This window comes from Artemia franciscana, chromosome 12, assembly GCF_032884065.1.
Source record: "Artemia franciscana chromosome 12, ASM3288406v1, whole genome shotgun sequence".
Classification (NCBI taxonomy): Eukaryota; Metazoa; Arthropoda; class Branchiopoda; order Anostraca; family Artemiidae; genus Artemia; species Artemia franciscana.
In genome coordinates, this window is record NC_088874.1 from 7066218 (window position 1) to 7086359 (window position 20142).

Consider the following 20142-nt stretch of genomic DNA (forward strand, 5'->3'; position numbering starts at 1 on the left):
AGTTTTTCAATTGAAAGTAAGGAGTAGCATTGAAACTTAAAATGAACAGAGATTATTACGCATATGAGGGGTTCTAAAAATTCTTTAGCATAAAGAGCGAGGTATTTAGGAGGAGATAAATACCTCGCTCTTTATGCTATAGTATTTTTAGTAATTTCAACTATTTATTCTACGGCCTTTCTGATTCAAGGGTCATTCTTAAAGAATTGGGACAAAACATACGATTTAGTGTAAAGAGCAAGGTATTAACGAGGGTACAAACCCCCTCATATCTATATATATAAAAATAAGTTGTCTGTGTGTGGATCTGTGGATCAGGTGACGTCATGTTTCGGCTGACGTCATGAAATTAGTTGCCATCATTTTTGTTATGACGATGCTTAGTATATTGTAAAACACATTAATTTGGTTAATAATATACCATTTAAAACACCAAAATGAACATGCTGGAGTAGTCACTCGGTGAGAGAGGGTGTCAGAACGGAGAATGAAGGTCCCAGGTTCAAATCCTGGTTAGGCTAAAAAAGGTAAAAAACTAAAAACTAAACAAAAAACTGAAAAAACTAAAAAAAGGCAAAAACTACAAAAAAAACTAAAAACTAATAAAAAAAAATAAAAAAGCTAAAAAACTAAAAAAAACTAAAAAAAGGTAAAAAAATAAAAAAACTAAAAACTAAAAAAAAAACTAAAGAAAAGGAAAAAACTGAAAAATAGAAGAGAAAAAGAAAACTAATAAAATTAAGAATAAAAATAAAAAAAAATAAAAAAGATAAAAACTAAAAAAAAAGTAAAAAGAAAAAACGACAAAAAACTAAAAAAGCTAAAAAAAAAGGTAAAAACCAATAAAAAACTAAAAAGAAAAAAAGGAAAAAAACTAAAAAAAAATTTCATCTAAAAAACTAAAAAAAACTAAAAAAGGTAAGAACTAAAAAAGAAAAAAATAAATGACGACACTCAAAGAGAAAGCGACCGGGACAAAAGGAATGTTCGATTAGCAATCAACAAAGCACCGGGACACAGGGAGTATAAATGACGACCAGGACATAAGTAAAAAAAAGGACACCGGGATACAAATGACGACCGGGACACAGGGAATATAAATGACCATACATAAGCCATAATGACCAGGACATAAGTAAAAAATATAAATGACGACCGGGACACAGGGACACAACTACAACGGGGACGCCGGGGGGCACAGGGGGATATAAATGACGATCAGGACACCGGGACAGGGAATGGTCGATTAGCAATCACCATCAACAAAGCTCAAGGGCAATCATTAGAATCATGAGGTATAGATCTGAATACGGATTGTTTTCCCATGGACCATTATATGTTGCATGTTCAAGAGTCGGTAAACCTGACAATCTATTTATATGCACGGACAATGGGACAGCAAAGAATGTTGTATATTCGCAAGTTTTACGTAGTTAAAAACATATATATAATATATCTATCTATATTCACAGGTGGGACATAGGGACACAACTACAATGGCGCGTAACTAATATGGCGCGTAACGACTTACGCGCGCGGGGGGTCTTGGGGGGGCGCGAAGCGCCCCCACCAACTAGGTGTTGGGGTTGCGCGAAGCGCCACCCCAACACCTAGTACATAATAAAAATTTAAGAATATTAAAGTTTGTTACGTAAGTTAATTCTTAAGTTACGTATATTTTTTACTAATAAAAACATTCGTTAAAAATTAAAATTTATACTTGCCTTTTTATGTGACCAAAAAAATGGTGGGCAACTAGGCCTCCTTCCCCACCCCTTATTTCTCAAAATTGTCTGATCAAAACTAAGAGAAAGCCATTTAGCCAAAAAAGGAGTTAATATGCAAATTTCCTTTTAATAATTTATGTGTGGAGAGCCAAAATCAAACATGCATTAATTCAAAAACGTTCAGAAATTGCATAAAAGAAACTTAGTTTTTTTTAACTGAAAGTAAGGAGCGACATTAAAACTTAAAACTAACAGAAATTACGCCGTATATGAAATTGGTTGTCCCCTCCGCAATCCTTCGCTCTTTACGCTAAATTTTGACTCTTTGCCACAATTCTGCTTTTTAAAACAATTAAAAGCTGTAGCATAAAGAGCGAAGGATTGCGGAGGGGACAACCTATTTCATATACGATAATTTCTGTTCGTTTTAAGTTTTAATGTCGCTCCTTACTTTCAGTTAAGAAAACTGGTTTTTTTATGTAATAGTCTTCTTAACGTTACTTTTTACCTATTCGTGCGCCCTTAACTTTCTTTTAAACGTTCAAAAAATTCTATTTTGATAACATTTTTATCTAGGACACTCAACTCATTACTATAACCTAAATCGCAAGCTCTGTGGTTGAGATCTCAATATCTGTGGGAGAATCCTGGGTAGTTGAAGTCCTGAGATAAAGTGTCAAAACTTGTGTGTGTCTCTAAGGGGGGGGGCTATTGTTTCGGGATACTCAGACAAATTACTTTTTTTCCTTTATATTTCCAAAAACTCCTAAAAATCTAAAAATTATGCTGGCGTTAAAATTGTGTTTTAGTCTTACCCGTCTTCCAGTTCTAAGAAAAAATTTGGTTCTTTTACCTTCCAATATAAATTACATAGAACCTGAGAGTGCAAAGACAAACTTCTAACACGGAGAAAGTACCCTTGCTTTAGGGCTGGTAGAATCTACTTATAGTATAACTTTACTCTTTATTGTTTATTTTTTTTAACAATGATAGTTCTTGGACGGAACGCAGTTTTTATATACTCTTATAGCCGACCATGCCATTGTAATGACTAAAATGCGAAATGTTGTGCACTTTTTTTCGCAAAGAAATTTGACCCATAGGTTATTTACGATTTTATCTTCTTTTCTTTTAGTTTTGTTATGTCACATTCATTTGATACGGTTTATTGTGATCCTGACTTTATGTTTGTAGTGTCTATCCTATGTCAATTCATTGGTAAATGGTATCATTTTTAGGCTGTTTCAGAGACCTCTGTAGTAATTGGAAAATACTATTCCTAATTTCTGTGTAGAAAAGTTTACCATTAAGGACATCAGTACCGTGAACATTTCTATTTCGTTTCTATGCCAACAAATTTACTACATATCTGTAACCACGCATAATGCAAAATCTTCGTATCTCAACTTACCTTTGGGGGCGATCTTGTTGGCGGTGGTGGGATAATTGTAGCCATGGCAGGACTCCAGAAAGATATCTCAATCCGGGGAATAATTAACTTGAGACGAAGCGGTTCCAATTCTTTAGGGACAAGATCTGGCAAGGATGTCATACTGGTAGTTATTCCTTAAAGAAAAAGGTAATAAAATGTCCCTAGAGGAAACAAAGCAAGCGAAGTGTTCATTTATGAAGGCGTCAGGTCCTTGCGCATAAAATAGAAAAGCGTTAAAATATGCAGTTCAAAGCTTCCAAAGTTGGAAATAGAAAGAACTATGGAGAGTTAATGACTCTTGTCCATTTTGGATGTTTCCTGTCGTAAGAAAATTGCCATAATTAAAGAGCAACAGCTTTTTAACGCAGCTTCGCAATGCTTCGAAAAAAAAAAAACAATTAAAAAGCCTAGTTGGCAAGCCTAGTCAACATTTGAATGAAGTGTTCTCTACTATTTTTTTGTTTTTTTGTCAGTGACGTTAAACTAATTCCAATGATGGCAAGGCTATTTTTAAGAAATAAGACAAATTTACTTCCTGACTACCCTCTCAAGCCTAGCAATGCATGAAGACATAGTTCATAAAAACCAAATCTCACGTAGATTTTGCATAAACACAAAAAGTAAGCCGTAAATTACATCTTATTGGGATGAAATTTATTTTTTTAATAAATTTTAGTGACCCAGTATGACTTTTTTTGTATCAACGAATTAGGTCAGATGACTCATTGACTTCCTTCGACAGCCAAGAAATTCCATTTAAAAACGTAAACATTGCTTTGGTAGTTAGTATTTCAAGGAAGCTATCTACAACTGCCACATAAGAAATGTCTCATCTATGTTACTAAAAAGGCTCAAAAAGTGGTCTTTATTTTAGCCAAGAATAAATCTTAAAACAAATAGAATAAAAATGATAATAAAAATCAATAAATAAGAGCAAGGGCTTTCAAAACAATATTGTGGCTAAAAATTGGTATAGAAAACGCCAATAATCTCTTATGTTTCTTTTTATCATAAAGGTTAAATTAGGATTTCAATATTATTTGTCATTAACAAGATTTGATTTTTTAAATGAAATGGTCATTAAAGTTTTGCTGCTCCATCAAACACATTTTTTACTAGTACTTTTTCTGAATTACTTGGAACTTGACTTTTTTTTGTGATTATCATCGCGGAGAAAATTCACCATTATTTGAAACTTGAATATAAATAAATGGTGAAACAGTAAAGAAAAAAATGTAATTTTAGCACCAAGATGAAAAGAAAATGGCGCCTCTTTTCAAAATTAAAAACTTGGAAACAGGGACGTTTGCAGAGGAGGAGTGACTCTGTGATTTGGACTTCTTAAAATTCAAAAAATTCTTGAATTTTGGGTAGTTCTTATTTATGTTACCAAATAAATTTTTTTATTATTATTATTTTGATCATTAAAATTGGTTAAAGATTACTACTTCGCCTGGAAGAAATTCCTGGGCACGTTCCTAATTGGAAACCACAAGGATATTTCATTTCGATAACTGTGAGGAGAATCCCCTTTCGGTGACAATTATTGTTTTAACATTTAATTGGTTAAAAAAATCATGAAGAAGTTTTTCAAAGAAACAAAAAGGGTGCTTTAGAAAAAGACGAGCTAAAATAAAGTAAAATAATAATTGAAATTTAAAAGGAAAACAAATCATTACCAATGAATAAATGAGACCCAAAAAACGAAATTACAAATAGTCAACAAGGGAATAAAATTTTATATACTCACCAGGGGACAAGATCAAACAATTCGTGGTAACGAACTGTACCCGACCCGGCTCAATAGCAAACGAAACTCTAAAAAACGGAACTTTGATGCTAAAAGATATATCAAAATTCGGATTTTTATGCTGATTTTAAATATATAAGTTTCGTCAAATTTGGTCTTTGTCATCAAAAGTTACGAGCCTGAGAAAATTTGCCTTATTTTGGAAAATAGGGGGCAACACCCCTTCAAAGTTAAAGGATCTTAACGAAAATCATACGTATGATTTTCATACGTATCACGTAAAATCACGTAAAATCATACGTGATACGTATTCGGCGTATCAGAGAACTCTATAGCAAAAATTTCAAGGTCCAATCTACAAAAATGTGGAATTTCGTATATTTTGCCAGAAGACAGATCACGGGTGTGTGTTTATTTGTTTGTTTGTTTTTTTTTCCCAGGGGTCATCGTATCAACCAAGTGGTCCTAGAGTGTTGCAAGAGGGCTCATTCTAACGGAAATGAAAATTTCTAGTACCCTTTTTAAGTGACTAAAAAAATTTGAGGGCACCTAGGCCCCCTCTCACGCTCATTTTTTCCTAAAGTCAACGGATCAAAATTTTGAGATAGCCATTTTGTTCCGCAGAGTCGAAAACCTTAATAACTATGTCTTTGGGGATGATTTACTCCCCCGAAGTCCCTGGGGGAGGGGCTGCAAGTTGCAAACTTTGACCAATGTTTACATACAGTAATGGTTATTGGGAAGTGTACCGACGTTTTCAAGGGGATTTTTTCGGTTTGGGAGTGGGGTTGAGGGGAGAGGGCTATGTGGAAGGATCTTTCCTTGGAGGAATATTTTATGGGGGAAGAGAAATTCAATGAAAAGGGCGCAGGATTTTCTAGCATTACTATTAAAAAAACAATGAAAATATAAACATGGAAAAGTTTTTTCAATTGAAAGTAAGGAGTAGAATTAAAACTTAAAACGAACAGAGATTATTACGCATATGAGGGGTTCTAAAACTTTAGCATAAGGAGCGAGGTATTTAGGAGGCGATAAATACTTCGCTCTTTATGCTTAAGTATTTTTAGTAATTTCAACTATTTATCAAACAGTTCGTGGTAACGAACTGTAGTAAGGAGCGACCCGGCTCAATAGTAAACAAAGCTCTAAAAAACGGAATTTTGATGCTAAAATATACATCAAAAGAATCGAATTTTCATGCTGATTTTAAATATATAAGTTTCATCAAATTTAGTCTAATTGTCATCAAAAGTTAAGAGCCTGAGAGAATTTGCATTATTTTGGAAAATAGGGGAAAAAACCCGTAAAAGTCATAGAATCTTAACGACAATCACACCATCGCATTCGGCGTATCAGAGAACCCTATATTAAAAATTTCAAGCTCCTAGCTACAAAAATGTGGAATTTCGTATTTTTTTCCAGAAGACAAATCACGGGTGCGTGTTTATTTTTTTTTTTTTTTTTTTTTTTCCCCAAGGGTCATCGTATCAACCAAGTGATCCTAGAATGTTGCAAGAGGTCTCATTCTAACGGAAATGAAAAGTTCTAGTGTCCTTTTTAAGTGACCAAAAAATTGGAGGGCACCTAGGCCCCCTCCCACGCTCATTTTTTCTCCAAAGTCAACGGATCAAAATTTTGAGATAGCCATTTTGTTCCGCATAGTCGAAAAACATAATAACTATGTCTTTGGGAATGCCTTACTCCCCCACAGTCCCTGGGGGAGGGGCTGCAAGTTACAAACTTTGACCAGTGTTTACATATAACAATCGCTATTGGGAAGTGTAGAGACCGGGGGATTTTTTGGGTTTTGGGGGTGGGGCTGAGGGGAGGGGGCTATGTGGGTAAATCATTCCTTGGAGAAATATGTCATGGGGGGGAGAGAAATTCAATGAAAAGGGCGCAGGATTTTCTAAAACTACTATAAAAAAAAACAATGAAAAAATAAACATGAAAAAGTTTTTTCAATTAAGGAGAAAGTAAGGAGTAAAATTGAAGCTTAAAACGAACAGAGATTATTACGCATATGAGGGGTTCTAAAAATTCTTTAGCATAAAGAGCGAGGTATTTAGGAGGAGATAAATACCTCACTTTTTATGCTAAAGTATTTTTAGTAATTTCAACTATTTATTCTACGGCCTTTCTGATTCAGGGGTCATTCTTAAAGAATTGAGACAAAACTTACGATTTAGTGTAAAGAGCGAGTCATTAACGAGGGTACAAACCCCCTTATATACATAATAAAAATATAAGAATATAAAAGTTTGTTACGTAAGTTAATTCTTAAGTTACGTATATTTTTTACTAATAGAAACGCTAGTTAAAAATTAAAAGTTATAGTTGCCTTTTTATGTAGCCGAAAAATTGGAGGGCAACTAGGCCTCCTTCCCCACCCCTTATTTCTCAAAATCGTCTGATCAAAACTAAGAGAAAGCCATTTAGCCAAAAAAGGAATTAATATGCAAATTTCATTCTAATAATCTGTTAATCTGATTCAGTACAAAAAATTCAATAAGATTGGACAAGTCCTATGGTGGAGAGCCAAAATCAAATATGCATTAATTCAAAAACGTTCAGAAATTAAAGGAAAAAAAATAGTTTTTTTAACTGTAAGTAAGGAGCGACATTAAAACTTAAAACGAACAGAAATTACTCCGTATATGAAATGGGTTGTCCCCTCTTCAACGCCTCGCTCTTTACGCTAAAGCTTTTAATTGTTTTAAAAAGTAGAATTTTGGCAAAGAGTCAAACTTTAGCGTAAAGAGGGAGACGTTGAAGAGGGGACAACCCATTTCATATACGGAGTAATTTCTGTTCGTTTTAAGTTTTAATGTCGCTCCTTACTTACAGTTAAAAAAACTAGTTTTTTTTCCTTTAATTCTATCTGATTCAGGGGTCATTCTTAAATAATTGGGACAAAACTTAAGAATTAGTGTAAAGAGCGAGGTATTAACGAGGGGAAAAACCCCCTCATATATATAATCGAAAATATAAGAATATAAAAGTTTGTTACGTAAGTTAATTCTTAATTTACGTATGTTTTTACTAATAAAAACGTTCGTTAAAAATTAAAAGTTCTAGTCGCCTTTTTAAGTAACCGAAAAATTGGAGGGCAACTAGGCCTCCTTCCTCACCCCTTATTTATCGAAATCGTCTGATCAAAACTAAGAGAAAGCCCTTTAGCCAAAAAAAGAATTATTATGCAAATTTCATTTTAATAATTTATGTACGGAGAGCCAAAACCAAACATGCATTAATTCAAAAACGTTCAGAAATTAAATATAAAAAAAAACTAGTTTTTTTTAACTGAAAGTAAGGAGCGACATTAAAACTTAAAACGAACAGAAATTAATCCGTATATGAAATGGGTTGTCCCCAACGCAATCCCTCGCTCTTTACGCTAATGTTTGACTCTTTGCCACAATTCTACTTTTTAAAACAATTAAAAACATTTTCATGTTGATTTTAAATATATAAGTTTCATCAAATTTAGTCTTTGTCATCAAAAGTTACGAGCCTGAGAAAATTTGCCTTATTTTAGAAAATAGGGGGAAAACACCCCCTAAAAGTCATAGAATCTTAATGAAAATCACACCATCGCATTCAGCGTATCAGAGAACCCTATTGCGAAAATTTCAACCATTTGGTTTACAATGTATCAGACTAATTCTTCAAAAGTGAACTGATAAAAGAAGAAAATGCAATTCATTAATTCTATAAGTATTGGAGAATCTAAGTACATTCAGCAGTTTGTGGTAGCAAGAGCAAAGAACAATAAGTGACCAAAAAGATTGCAAAATTTTGAGATAGCCATTTCTTTCAAGATAGTTGCAAAAATCAAAAATGAACCCCCCCCCCTCCCTCAGCCCCAAGGGATAGGTCTGTAAGTTAAAAAAATTGCCCGTTGTTTACGTATAGTATTTGTTTTTGGGAAGGATATATACATTTTTCGGGGGGGGGGTATGTTTATTCATGGGTGATTTTCCTAGGACATATTTTTTTGTGCGGAGGCAAATTTCTAGGGCAAGGATAAGGACAAGGGTTCTCCAGAGCCAGGACCGAATTGGCATTTCAACTTTTGGATCTTTTTTGCAGGGACAAGTAGAAAGCCTGTTGCACAGCATTGCGGCAGCGGGGATCGGTTTCCTGATATTACAAACCAGAGCATAAATCCAATGTGCTTCCACTGGCTATGTTAAACAAAGTTGCCAAAAACATGGCGCTAACCATCCGGCTAGGGCTAAAAAAGAAAAGTGTGTCCTGAATTGGGTGTGAGGTGGTCATGATGACTTTACAGCATAAGCTTCGCAGGAACTAGAGAAGAAAGAAAATCTGAACGAGTTGGGGAGCCTGTAAACGTGTCTTAGCTTCAAATAGCTTGATGCTACGATGGGTTTAACGTTATTAGTAACTAATATTATTAATATTAGTATATTACTTTATTAATGATTATGAATAATGCTTTATTATTATCTATACCTCATTATAATATTTTACAAAACATTAACATTTAATAATAGTAAATAAAATTAAATAAAATAATTAATTATTAATATTTTTAAATAAACTAATAGTGATAAATATATTTTTAGTAATATTTTATTATTAATAATATTAGCAGCGGTAGAAATAGTAAACAAACAGAAGTAGCATATTTCTATTGAAGCATCCATCTGTTCAATACCCATGGAACACGACTTTGATAGATTTTTTGCGTGAACCAATATGTGATCAAATATTCTGGAAAGCAATTAGCTCTCCCAATTTTCCCAGTACACATATTCATGCTTTGATACATAACAGTGACAGTAGAGAATTGACCACAAAATCAAAATAATTCGTTATAGTGATTCGTCAGGGTTAAAAAAAATTTCCGATGAAAAACCACAAAAACAATCAAAAGAAAATCCAGCCATCGCTCCTGCTGACCACAATATGAAGTGAATGTTAGAATATGCTGCAAAATGTTTGGTTACGTGGCATCAAGCAACTGAAACCATGAGTTTTATAAAAACTACCGCAGATCAAGTGGCAACATGGATGAAATACGATATGTGTGTTTTTGACAAAAAAATCAGCTGTTTCATTTCATTTGTCTAATCAATCTAGAAATTTACCAAAACTTTTCATTAGAAAGAGATAGCTTAAACTCAACAGTGGTGATGAGCAAAACAATGTTTGGTCAAAATAAAACAATTTTAAACAATGTTAATTTTTAATTTTAAAAAATAAAATTCAAAATAAACAATGTTTGGTCAAAAGCAACTGAAACCATGAGTTTTATAAAAACTACCGCAGATCAAGTGGCAACATGGATGAAATACGATATGTGTGTTTTTGACAAAAAAATCAGCTGTTTCATTTCATTTGTCTAATCAATCTAGAAATTTACCAAAACTTTTCATTAGAAAGAGATAGCTTAAACTCAACAGTGGTGATGAGCAAAACAATGTTTGGTCAAAATAAAACAATTTTAAACAATGTTAATTTTTAATTTTAAAAAATAAAATTCAAAATAAACAATGTTTGGTCAAAAGCAACTGAAACCATGAGTTTTATAAAAACTACCGCAGATCAAGTGGCAACATGGATGAAATACGATATGTGTGTTTTTGACAAAAAAATCAGCTGTTTCATTTCATTTGTCTAATCAATCTAGAAATTTACCAAAACTTTTCATTAGAAAGAGATAGCTTAAACTCAACAGTGGTGATGAGCAAAACAATGTTTGGTCAAAATAAAACAATTTTAAACAATGTTAATTTTTAATTTTAAAAAATAAAATTCAAAATAAACAATGTTTGGTCAAAAGCAACTGAAACCATGAGTTTTATAAAAACTACCGCAGATCAAGTGGCAACATGGATGAAATACGATATGTGTGTTTTTGACAAAAAAAACAGCTGTTTCATTTCATTTGTCTAATCAATCTAGAAATTTACCAAAACTTTTCATTAGAAAGAGATAGCTTAAACTCAACAGTGGTGATGAGCAAAACAATGTTTGGTCAAAATAAAACTTTAGTTTGGGGGACACATATTTAAAATATAAAAGAAGATTTCAAACACCCCTACAAACAAACAAGCAAAAAATATTTCGAAGTCCATATTTGCTTTTCATTATACATGAAGATTTTATTATTTATTTATAAATTTTCTTAGGATAATTGTAAAGGATAAGTAGCTCTGGTGTTCAGATTTAACAAAAGGCCTACGAATGGTTCGTTCCCACTTACAGGAAAACTTTATGTTCATAGTTTCAAATATAAGAAATACAATTTTTTTGTAATGCAATAACTTACAAACTAACGTTTTCTTTCAATCTCAAACGTGTAAGTTTACTCAATTAGGGATAGTAATTATTAAATAGAACATATGCGTATATCCAACGGAAGTGGTGAAATTACAAACAGGACTGCATATACTACAAGCAGATTAATCTTTGCGCACCTTATAGTACTACTGCTCCCACTAGTAATACTAATAACTCACTGCAGCACCAATCCGCCTTACGTTAATGCAGCTACACACACTCTTCCTCTAGGCTGATCTGTCCTAAGCCTCCCTGTTTTCACCCTCAAAAAAAAGTCCCCATTTCCCTTAAATCTTTCCTTATATCATCCTCCCACCCCATTCGGGGAAAAGCTGCTTGTCGTTTAGCCCTAGATGGTTGGCTGACAAGAATGATCTTGGAAAATCTGTCATAATTGAGCCACAGAACGTGTCTTAGCCATCTCAACCTTTCTATTATCATAACCCTAGTAATCAGGATTGAACCATATTTTTCGTACAGCTTACAGTTAGAGGTACGGTCAATCAATGGGTACCTAATTCAATCCGTAAGCAATTTCTCTGGAAAACATTTACCAAACCCTCCTCCATCTTTCAGATCCCCCTCTCTTCAGTCCAATATATAACCACTGTCATCACTGTAGCTTCCATTATTGCAATAGTTCGCAAACTTATCTTCATATTCTTCCAAACCTTTTTTTAACTGTGGGCACCTAATTCAATCCGTAAGCAATTTTTCTGGTAAACATTTACCAAACCCTCCTACATCTTTCAGAACCCCTCTCTTCAATCCCATATATAACCACTGTCATCACTATAGCTTCCATTATTGTAATGGTTCGCAGAATCATATTCATATTCTTCCAAACTTTTTTCAACTGTGAAAAAAGCACTCTGGACCATGGCTACTCTACTTCTAACACGTTCACTGCACCCATCGTCATTACTCTTAACTAAATAAACAAAAACAGGTTTTTGTCGACTGAAAGTAAGGAGCAACAATAAAATTCAAAACAAAAAGAGGTTGACCCCCTCCTTAATACCTTAGTCTTCATGCTAAAGTTTTTCGCACTTTTAAAAAGCTTCCTGTTCTTATTAAACGGCCCTTGTGTTTCTGGAGTCATTCTTAAAAAATTGGGACAAAAATTAAAATTTTAGCATAAGAGCATGGTATTGAGGAGGGAACAATCCTTTCGAATAATTTCTGTTTGTTTTGAGTTTTAATGTTGCTCCTTACTTTCTGTTGCAAAGACTTTGTTTATTTTGTATTTAATTTCTGATCTTTTTCCAAATAATGCATGTAAATGTGGTTAACCCTCCATGATAAATTCCCTCCCCTCTCGCATACTCCTCGGTGAAAAGTTCCTAGGCCTTAAGTTCCAATTGTTTTTTTTTCGATTACTCCAGAAATCCCCCTTTCGTGGAAATTACTCCTCGGAAATTTAAACTCGCTGAAAAAAAACCGGAAAATTCCCACAGAACATCTCCACATGCAAAATTGAGTAAGCAAAGAGAAGTAAGACAAATAAAAGTATGTCGTCTAGGTATTCTGTCTGCAAAATGCCCCCTTTGTAAAATTTCCCCTGAAAAGTTGACTCCTGAAAACGAATACTTCGTTTTGAGAACCCTTTTTTGGGCATACATCGTGGTCAAATGCATTTAGTGCGTCCAGATTCTGAAAGTAATATTAATACTTGGTACATATCATTTTTTTTTATTGCATACAGTTTTGTTCAGATTTCTTCAGTATTCTAGATAGTTGTATTTCCGACACTTCTGAATTCTTGGTGTTCATTTTAGGGAATAATTGGTAAAAAAAAAAAAAAAAATATTTTTGGCAAAGAAAGCCGAATTTGTGAATTGAAAATTCAAGAAAGGTAAACAATTGAATACATTAAAGCAAATATTTGTAGCGTGAAGCAGGTGCCGACATAGACCGGAAAAGCAGACGTGAGGTTGAAGCGATTGGTGGAGGTTCATCTTATTTCTAGTATTCCTATAGAGGAAAAGGGGAAGGTAAAAAAAAAATGAATATAGAAAATAAGATATCAGCCATTATCAAACAGTTCGTGGTAACGAACTGTAGTAAGGAGCGACCCGGCTCAATAGTAAACAAAACTCTAAAAAAATGAATTTTGATATCAATAGCTACATCAAAAGAATCGCATTTTAATGCTGATTTTAAATATATAATTTCATCAAGTTTAGTCTTACCCATCAAAAGTTACGAGCCTGAGAAAATTTGCCTTATTTAAGAAAATCACACCATCAGATTCAGCGTATCAGAGGACCCTACTGTAGAAGTTTCAAGCTCCTACCTACAAAAATGTGGAATTTTGTATTTTTTGCCAGAAGACAAATCACGGGTGCGTGTTTATTTGTTTTTTTTTTTTTTTTTTTTCTTTCTTTTTCCCAGGTGTCATCTTATCGACCAAGTGGTCCTAGAATGTTGCAAGAGGGCTCATTCTAACGAAAATAAAAAGTTCTAGTGCCCTTTTTAAGTGACCAAAAAAATTGGAGGGCATCTAGGCCCCCTCCCACGCTCATTTTTTCCTAAAGTCAACGGATCAAAATTTTGAGATTGCCATTTTGTTCAGCATAGTCGAAAACTATAATAACTATCTATTTGGGGATGATACTCCCCCGCAATCCCTGGGTGATGGGCTGCAAGTTACAAACTTTGACCAGTGTTTACATATAGTAATGGCTATTGGGAAGTGTACAGACGTATTCAGGAGGATTTTATTTTGTTTGGGGGACGGGCTGAAGTGAGGGGGCTATGTTGGAGGATCTTTCCTTGGAGGAATCTGTCATGGGGGGAGAAAAATTCAAGGAAAAGGGAGCGTGATTTTCTAGCATTACTATAAGAAAACAATGAAAAATAAACATGAAAACTTTTTTCAAATGAAAGGAAGGAGTAGCATTGAAACTTAAAACGAACAGAGATTATTACGCATATGAGGGGTTCTAAAAATACTTTAGCATAAAGAGCGAGGTATTTAGGAGGAGATAAATAACTCGCTCTTTATGCTAAAGTATTTTTAGTAATTTCAACCATTTATACTACGGCCTTTCTGATTCAGGGGTCATTCTTAAAGAATTGGGACAAAACTTAAGATTTAGTGTAAAGAGCGAGGTACTAACGAGGATACAAACCCCCTTGTATACATAATAAAAATATAAGATTATGAAAGTTTGTTACGTAAGTTGCCAATTTATAAGTTACGTATCTTTTTAATAATAAAAACGTTCGTTACAAATTAAAAGTTTTAGTTGCCTTTTTAAGCAACCGAAAAATTGGAGGGCAACTAGGCCTCCTTCTCCACCTCTTATTTCTCTAAATCGTCTGATCAAAACTAAGAGAAAGCCATTTAGCCAAAAAAAGAATTAATATACAAATTTTATTTAATAATTAATGTGCGGAGAGCCAAAACCAAACATGCATTAATTCAAAAACTTTCAGAAATTAAATAAAAAAAATTAATTTTTTTAGCTGAAAGTAAGGAGCGACATTAAAACTTAAAACGAACAGAAATTACTCCGTATATAAAATGGGTTGTCCCCTCCGCAATCCCTCGCTCTTTACGCTAAAGTTTGACTCTTTGCCACAATTCTACTTTTTAAAACAATTAAAAGCTTTAGCGTAAAGAGCGAGGGATTGCAGAGGGGACAACCCATTTTATATACGGAGTAATTTCTGTTCGTTAAGTTTTAATGTCCCTCCTTACTTTCAGCTAAAAAAATTAGTTTTTTTTTTATTTAATAACAGACAAGAGTTGAATAAAATATCAATACTAAGGCAAAAATATGTTTAAGTGCAGTTTAATGTGTCGTTTCAGAACTGATAAGAAATTTAACAGGGATTATGAAATAGCGAGTTAGCTCAGATGAACTACACACGCCAATTAGGCAAGATAGATAGATAGCTTTATTTTCTATATAACAACACAATAATAACATTACAATCTACAAATCACCACAAAGGCCATATGGCCTGTAAGAGGGGGATTATGAAACAAACCTCATAACATTAAACTATTAAACATCTAATATATAAAGCATTTGCTTCATAAAATTGGAGAAATAGAGAAAAATATTCATAATAACAAAGAAGGAGAGTTTTAAATAAACTTTATAAAACTTTAAATAAATAATCATTAAATAAGATTTGTAAGACTGTAATTAATCACAGAGTCTATAACTATAATAATGATAAAAAAAATGGATAACACTATATACTTCAAGAAAAAAGTGTGCGTTTTATTTGTTACCTACATGATGTAAACGTATGTTAGCATACTATGGTCTACGTGCCTAATGCTGTTGCTTTTCTGGCGAAAGACGAATATGAGTGATCCTCCCAAGTCTTAAAATAGGTAAAGAATACGGTGTTTGATTTTACAATCCCTACCCATAGTGTTGATCTCAATTTCATGGCCCTTAAGCAAGGAAGCTCATGGGGATCTAGGGCCAGCCATCTTGTGCTTTTACACACCCTCCCTCTTTACCTTCCTCCTATTTCTCTGAGTAACCAGTTGGAGCTGGGTCGACTCTGGTTGAGCTTAAGCGAAAGCCGAACATTCAAACAAACTAACTAGTGACACCAGGACTATAAACCCTGTTTTCGTGGACAAAGGGTTTCAAGGGTCTCAACCACCGGCTAGGACGGCTTTAAAGAAATAACTTGGATAGAAAGCTATTTAACAAACTTGTCTATTCAATCAGCTTTCATGCCTAAAGAAAAAATTTTTCCCAAAACTTGACAACCGTTCATTGACAAAATTCTATTTTGAAGCCTAAAATATCGACATGGTATTATGTTTGCGTCCATCCAAATTTCGTGCATTTTCAAGCAATTCTGCAACAAAACTGGAAGTGACCTGCTCCTTCGGTGTTTTTCGTGCTCCATCAACGTTGCTCCATTTGTGGATAAGCAAAAAAAAAGTAAATTCCGAGTTTTTAAAAGAGAACGGCCACAAGCAAAAAAATTGGACAAACTTAAAGAAAACCCGAAAAGGTGGCTAAATATTGATTGAGCCGTATGATGTTTCCCAAGTAGTAATTCAACCAGAATTTTTATAAATAGAAGTCAATTTGAATCACCACTGAAATCATCCCTTTTGAACTTGCTTAACTGAAGAACATGTGCAAATGAGCTTGATGGGTCGGTTCGGCATGACAAATATAACCCTAAAAAGATTTCATTCATTCAGTCTTTTTCAGATATTTGCCTTCTTACCGGATGCAGCGGTATTATGTACTATTCAATATCCTTTTGTATGGTCTTAATGGTTCTCACAAATAATTTATTTTTATCATTAAATTGCCGCCACGACTTGAGCGATTCCAAAGAACTAGATCAAATTTATTTAGCATAGTTTTTTTTTAAAGACTGACCCTTAGATTGGGATACTGCAAAATCTTCCCGGTGATTCTGAGCCAATGTTAAGAAGGCTGGTAAAATGTTAATCTCAGGTAAGCTTATTTAGTTATTTTTCCCATTGTCAAATTAACTAAACCTACCGAAATATTAAAAGAAAAAACAGATATAAAAATTTGCCTAACAATACTCCCCAAATACACAGTTTCACAAAAGTAAAGCTCTTCCCTGTTCAAATTTACTTATTCGAAGGAGTACTGACAGATAAGCTTGAACGATCAATAGCACATAAGGATTCGACGTTGAAACATATAAAACTCGTTGAACGGTTTTTAGTAATTCGTCAGAGATGAAGTATTACTAGCTTTTTCTACTTTACATTTTTGTATGATCTTTTGCTCTTACTCATAAATAATACTATAACAATGCTACGAGAAAATCTATTTCCATCCTGCCACCACATAACTTAGGTCAGAAGAAATTATAATTAATTTATTTGTCTTAGTTTACAGTAGAAATTAGCTTAGTTTTTCCTAAGCCAACTGACTCGTAAATTGAGATTCAAAATTTTCTTAGTGATTTTCACCTCAGGTGTAGAAAGCTAAACCTAAATAAATATTGAAAATAAAACAGATTTTAAAATTGAGCCCTGGGGCACCCCCCCAAACATGCATCCAGGGTTTTAACAAAAAAAAATACGTTTCTCCCTGTTTGAACCTGTTTAATTGAAGGTGTACAGACATATGTGCTTAACCAATCGGTTCGGCAGACGGAATTGCCATACTTAACATTTTTGCATGTTCTTAACACCTCTTATTAATAAACATCAATTATTTTTAATCCTTTCAATTTTGCCACCACGCAACTTAGGACAGGAGAAATTATAATTAGTTTAACTCTATTAGAATTTAGCTGCGTTGTTTCAAAACAAGAAAATATAAAAATCATATATATAATTATGATGAATTTATTTACCCTAAACGAATTATTTGTGAACAGATATCAAAATATTGGGGTATGATCCCAAACACAAAAACATTGAAAACGAAATGGATTAAACCCTAGTCTCATGAATTTAGGTGAAATACTTAATGTTAAATATATATTTGTTACCAACTATTATTTTTATCAGCAGCTATTTATGAATTTTACTTTTCTTAGCTATTTCTTCTTACTTTTTCGCACAGGACAATATGAAGGTAAAACGTTTGTAAAACATTTCTATATTTTTTACAATATTAACAAAACTCCCATACAGAGTTGTTTATTGAGCGGAAGGAGTTTGTCTCAAGCATTTTAAAATCTGCGTTTCACATCTCATTAACACTAGAATATCAATTTTGTTTCAAAATTAAGTTAAATAGCTTTATGTTGCTTGCATTCCTCTCTTTGGAGGCTGTACGCCTTTCAAACAGTTCGTGGTAACGAACTGTAGTGAGGAGCGACCCGGCTCAATAGTAACCAAAACTCTAAAAAACGGAATTTTGATATCAATAGTTAAATCAAAAACTCGCATTTTAATGCTGATTTTAAATATATAAGTTTCATCGAATTCAATCTTACCCATCAAAAGTTACGAGCCTGAGAAAATCTGCACTATTTTAGAAAATAGAGCGAAACACCCCCTAAAAGTCATAGAATCTTAATGAAAATCACACCATCAGATTCAGCGTATCAAAGAACCCTATTGTACAAGTTCCAAGATCCTATCTACAAAAATGTGGAATTTTGTATTTTTTGCCAGAAGACAAATCACGGATGTGTGTTTATTTTTTTTTTTTTTCTTTTTCCCAGGAGTGATCGTATCGACCCAGTGGTCCTAGAATTTTGCGAGAGGGCTCATTCGAATGAAAATGAAAAGTTCTAGTGCCCTTTTTAAGTGACCAAAAATCGGAGGGCACCTAGGCCCCCTCCCACGCTCATGTTTTTCCCAAAGTATTCGGATCAAAATTCTGAGATAGCCATTTTATTCAGTATAGTCGAAAAACCTTATAACTATGTCTTTGGGGACGACTTACACCCGAACCTTCTCATATACGTAATAAAAACATACGAACACATAAGTTTGTTACGTAAGCTAATTCGTAAGTAACGTATATCTTTTACTAATGAAAACGTTCGTAAAAACTAAAAGTTCTAGTTGCCTTTTTAAGTACCCAAAAAATTGGAGAGCAACTGGGCCTCCTTCCCCTCCTTTTTTCGCAAAATCATTCGATCAAAACTATGGGAAAGTGATTCAGCCAAATAAATAAATATGCAAATTTCGCTTTAATTATTCATCTGCGGAGAGCCGACATCAAAACATGGATTAACTAAAAAACGTTCAGAAATTAAATAAAAAACAGGTTTTTTAACTGAAAGTAAGGAGCGACATTAAAACTTAAAACGAACAGAAATTACCCCGTATATGAAAGGGGCTTCTCCTTCTTCAACGCCCTGCTTTTTACGCTAAAGGTTTTGCTGTTTTAAAAATTAGAGTTGAGAGAAAGAGTCAAACTTTAGTGCAAAATGCAAGGCGTTGAAGAGGGAGCAGCCCCTTTCATATACGGGGTAATTTCTGTTCGTTTTAAGTTTTAATGTCGGTCCTTACTTTCAGTTAAAAAAAACTTGTTTTTTTTATTTGATATGGCTAAAGCCTCGATTCATTTACGTGAGTCGTTTCATAGAATACCTCTATTGATGTAACAAAAACAACTTGAGGAAATAGACTAAAAATTACTCTCGGTAGATACAGCCAAAGAGATAGTAAATTGAAAAGCAAAATTAAAGTAAAGATAGTTAGGGACACGTATCTGCAAGTGTCCATTAAATAAAAATTTCTTTCGTGTTATATACAACTTGCTTTCGCAAAAATCTTTATGTTTGAAAGAAGCCTTTTCCTGTACCGTATCCTCTTTGTTGCGCCAAAATAGAGAGAAAAAACAGTAATAGAAATTTTATCAAAAGAATCAATTTGAAAAGAATTATCTATCGAGCTTATTTCGTTATTGACATATTGAGGTTCTCATATTGAAAGAAAGGGGACCACACCCCAACCGATTTGTAAATAAGTGGTCTCCTTACTTAAAGGAACCTCCTGCAAGGTAGCGCTGATGATGGCTTAATCCTGTCAAGTTGCCAGCTGGGGGCTATGAGAACGCCAATGTGGAATTGACAGCTTTACGTTTATATTTGAAAGAGGTGTCATGCAGAACAGCAGGGTTTTTTTGCCAGAGTAATTACATATTTGATAGTATTATTAGTTAGGTAACTTAATTTAGAGAATTTATAGCCTAGACAAAGTTTGCTTACATATGCTACGACCGTCCTTAGGAATTAGAGTTCTTCTAGTGATCACGAAAAAAGATATATGGCATCCTTGATGTAGGTCTATCAAGTGTATTACTGAGTGCATATTGATAGTTTTAATAAGCCGCTTGATTTTTTAAAATCGAGACTTACAAAGTTGAAATTTATAGTAAATGTATTAGATTTTGGATTTAAGAAATTGTTGTTAATATCTATTGGCCTCATAAAACTGTGATTCAATTGCTTTGAATCCCCTTTAACGAGTTAATATGTTC

The 20142-nt window shown here is 33.6% G+C and overlaps 1 protein-coding gene across 5 annotated transcripts in view; it reads right to left on the reverse strand.

Annotated features, from left to right (window-relative positions):
- LOC136033622 (uncharacterized) overlaps positions 1-20142 on the reverse strand; it is a 193968-nt gene that overhangs the window by 44552 nt on the left and 129274 nt on the right. For all 5 annotated transcript variants that reach the window (XR_010618977.1, XM_065714415.1, XM_065714414.1 and 2 more), the window contains one exon: positions 3139-3293. Coding sequence is in view for 4 of the 5 variants with exons in the window: in XM_065714415.1 (XP_065570487.1) it covers positions 3139-3293 (155 nt within the window). In the remaining variant the exon portion in view is untranslated. The remainder of the gene's footprint in view (positions 1-3138; positions 3294-20142) is intronic.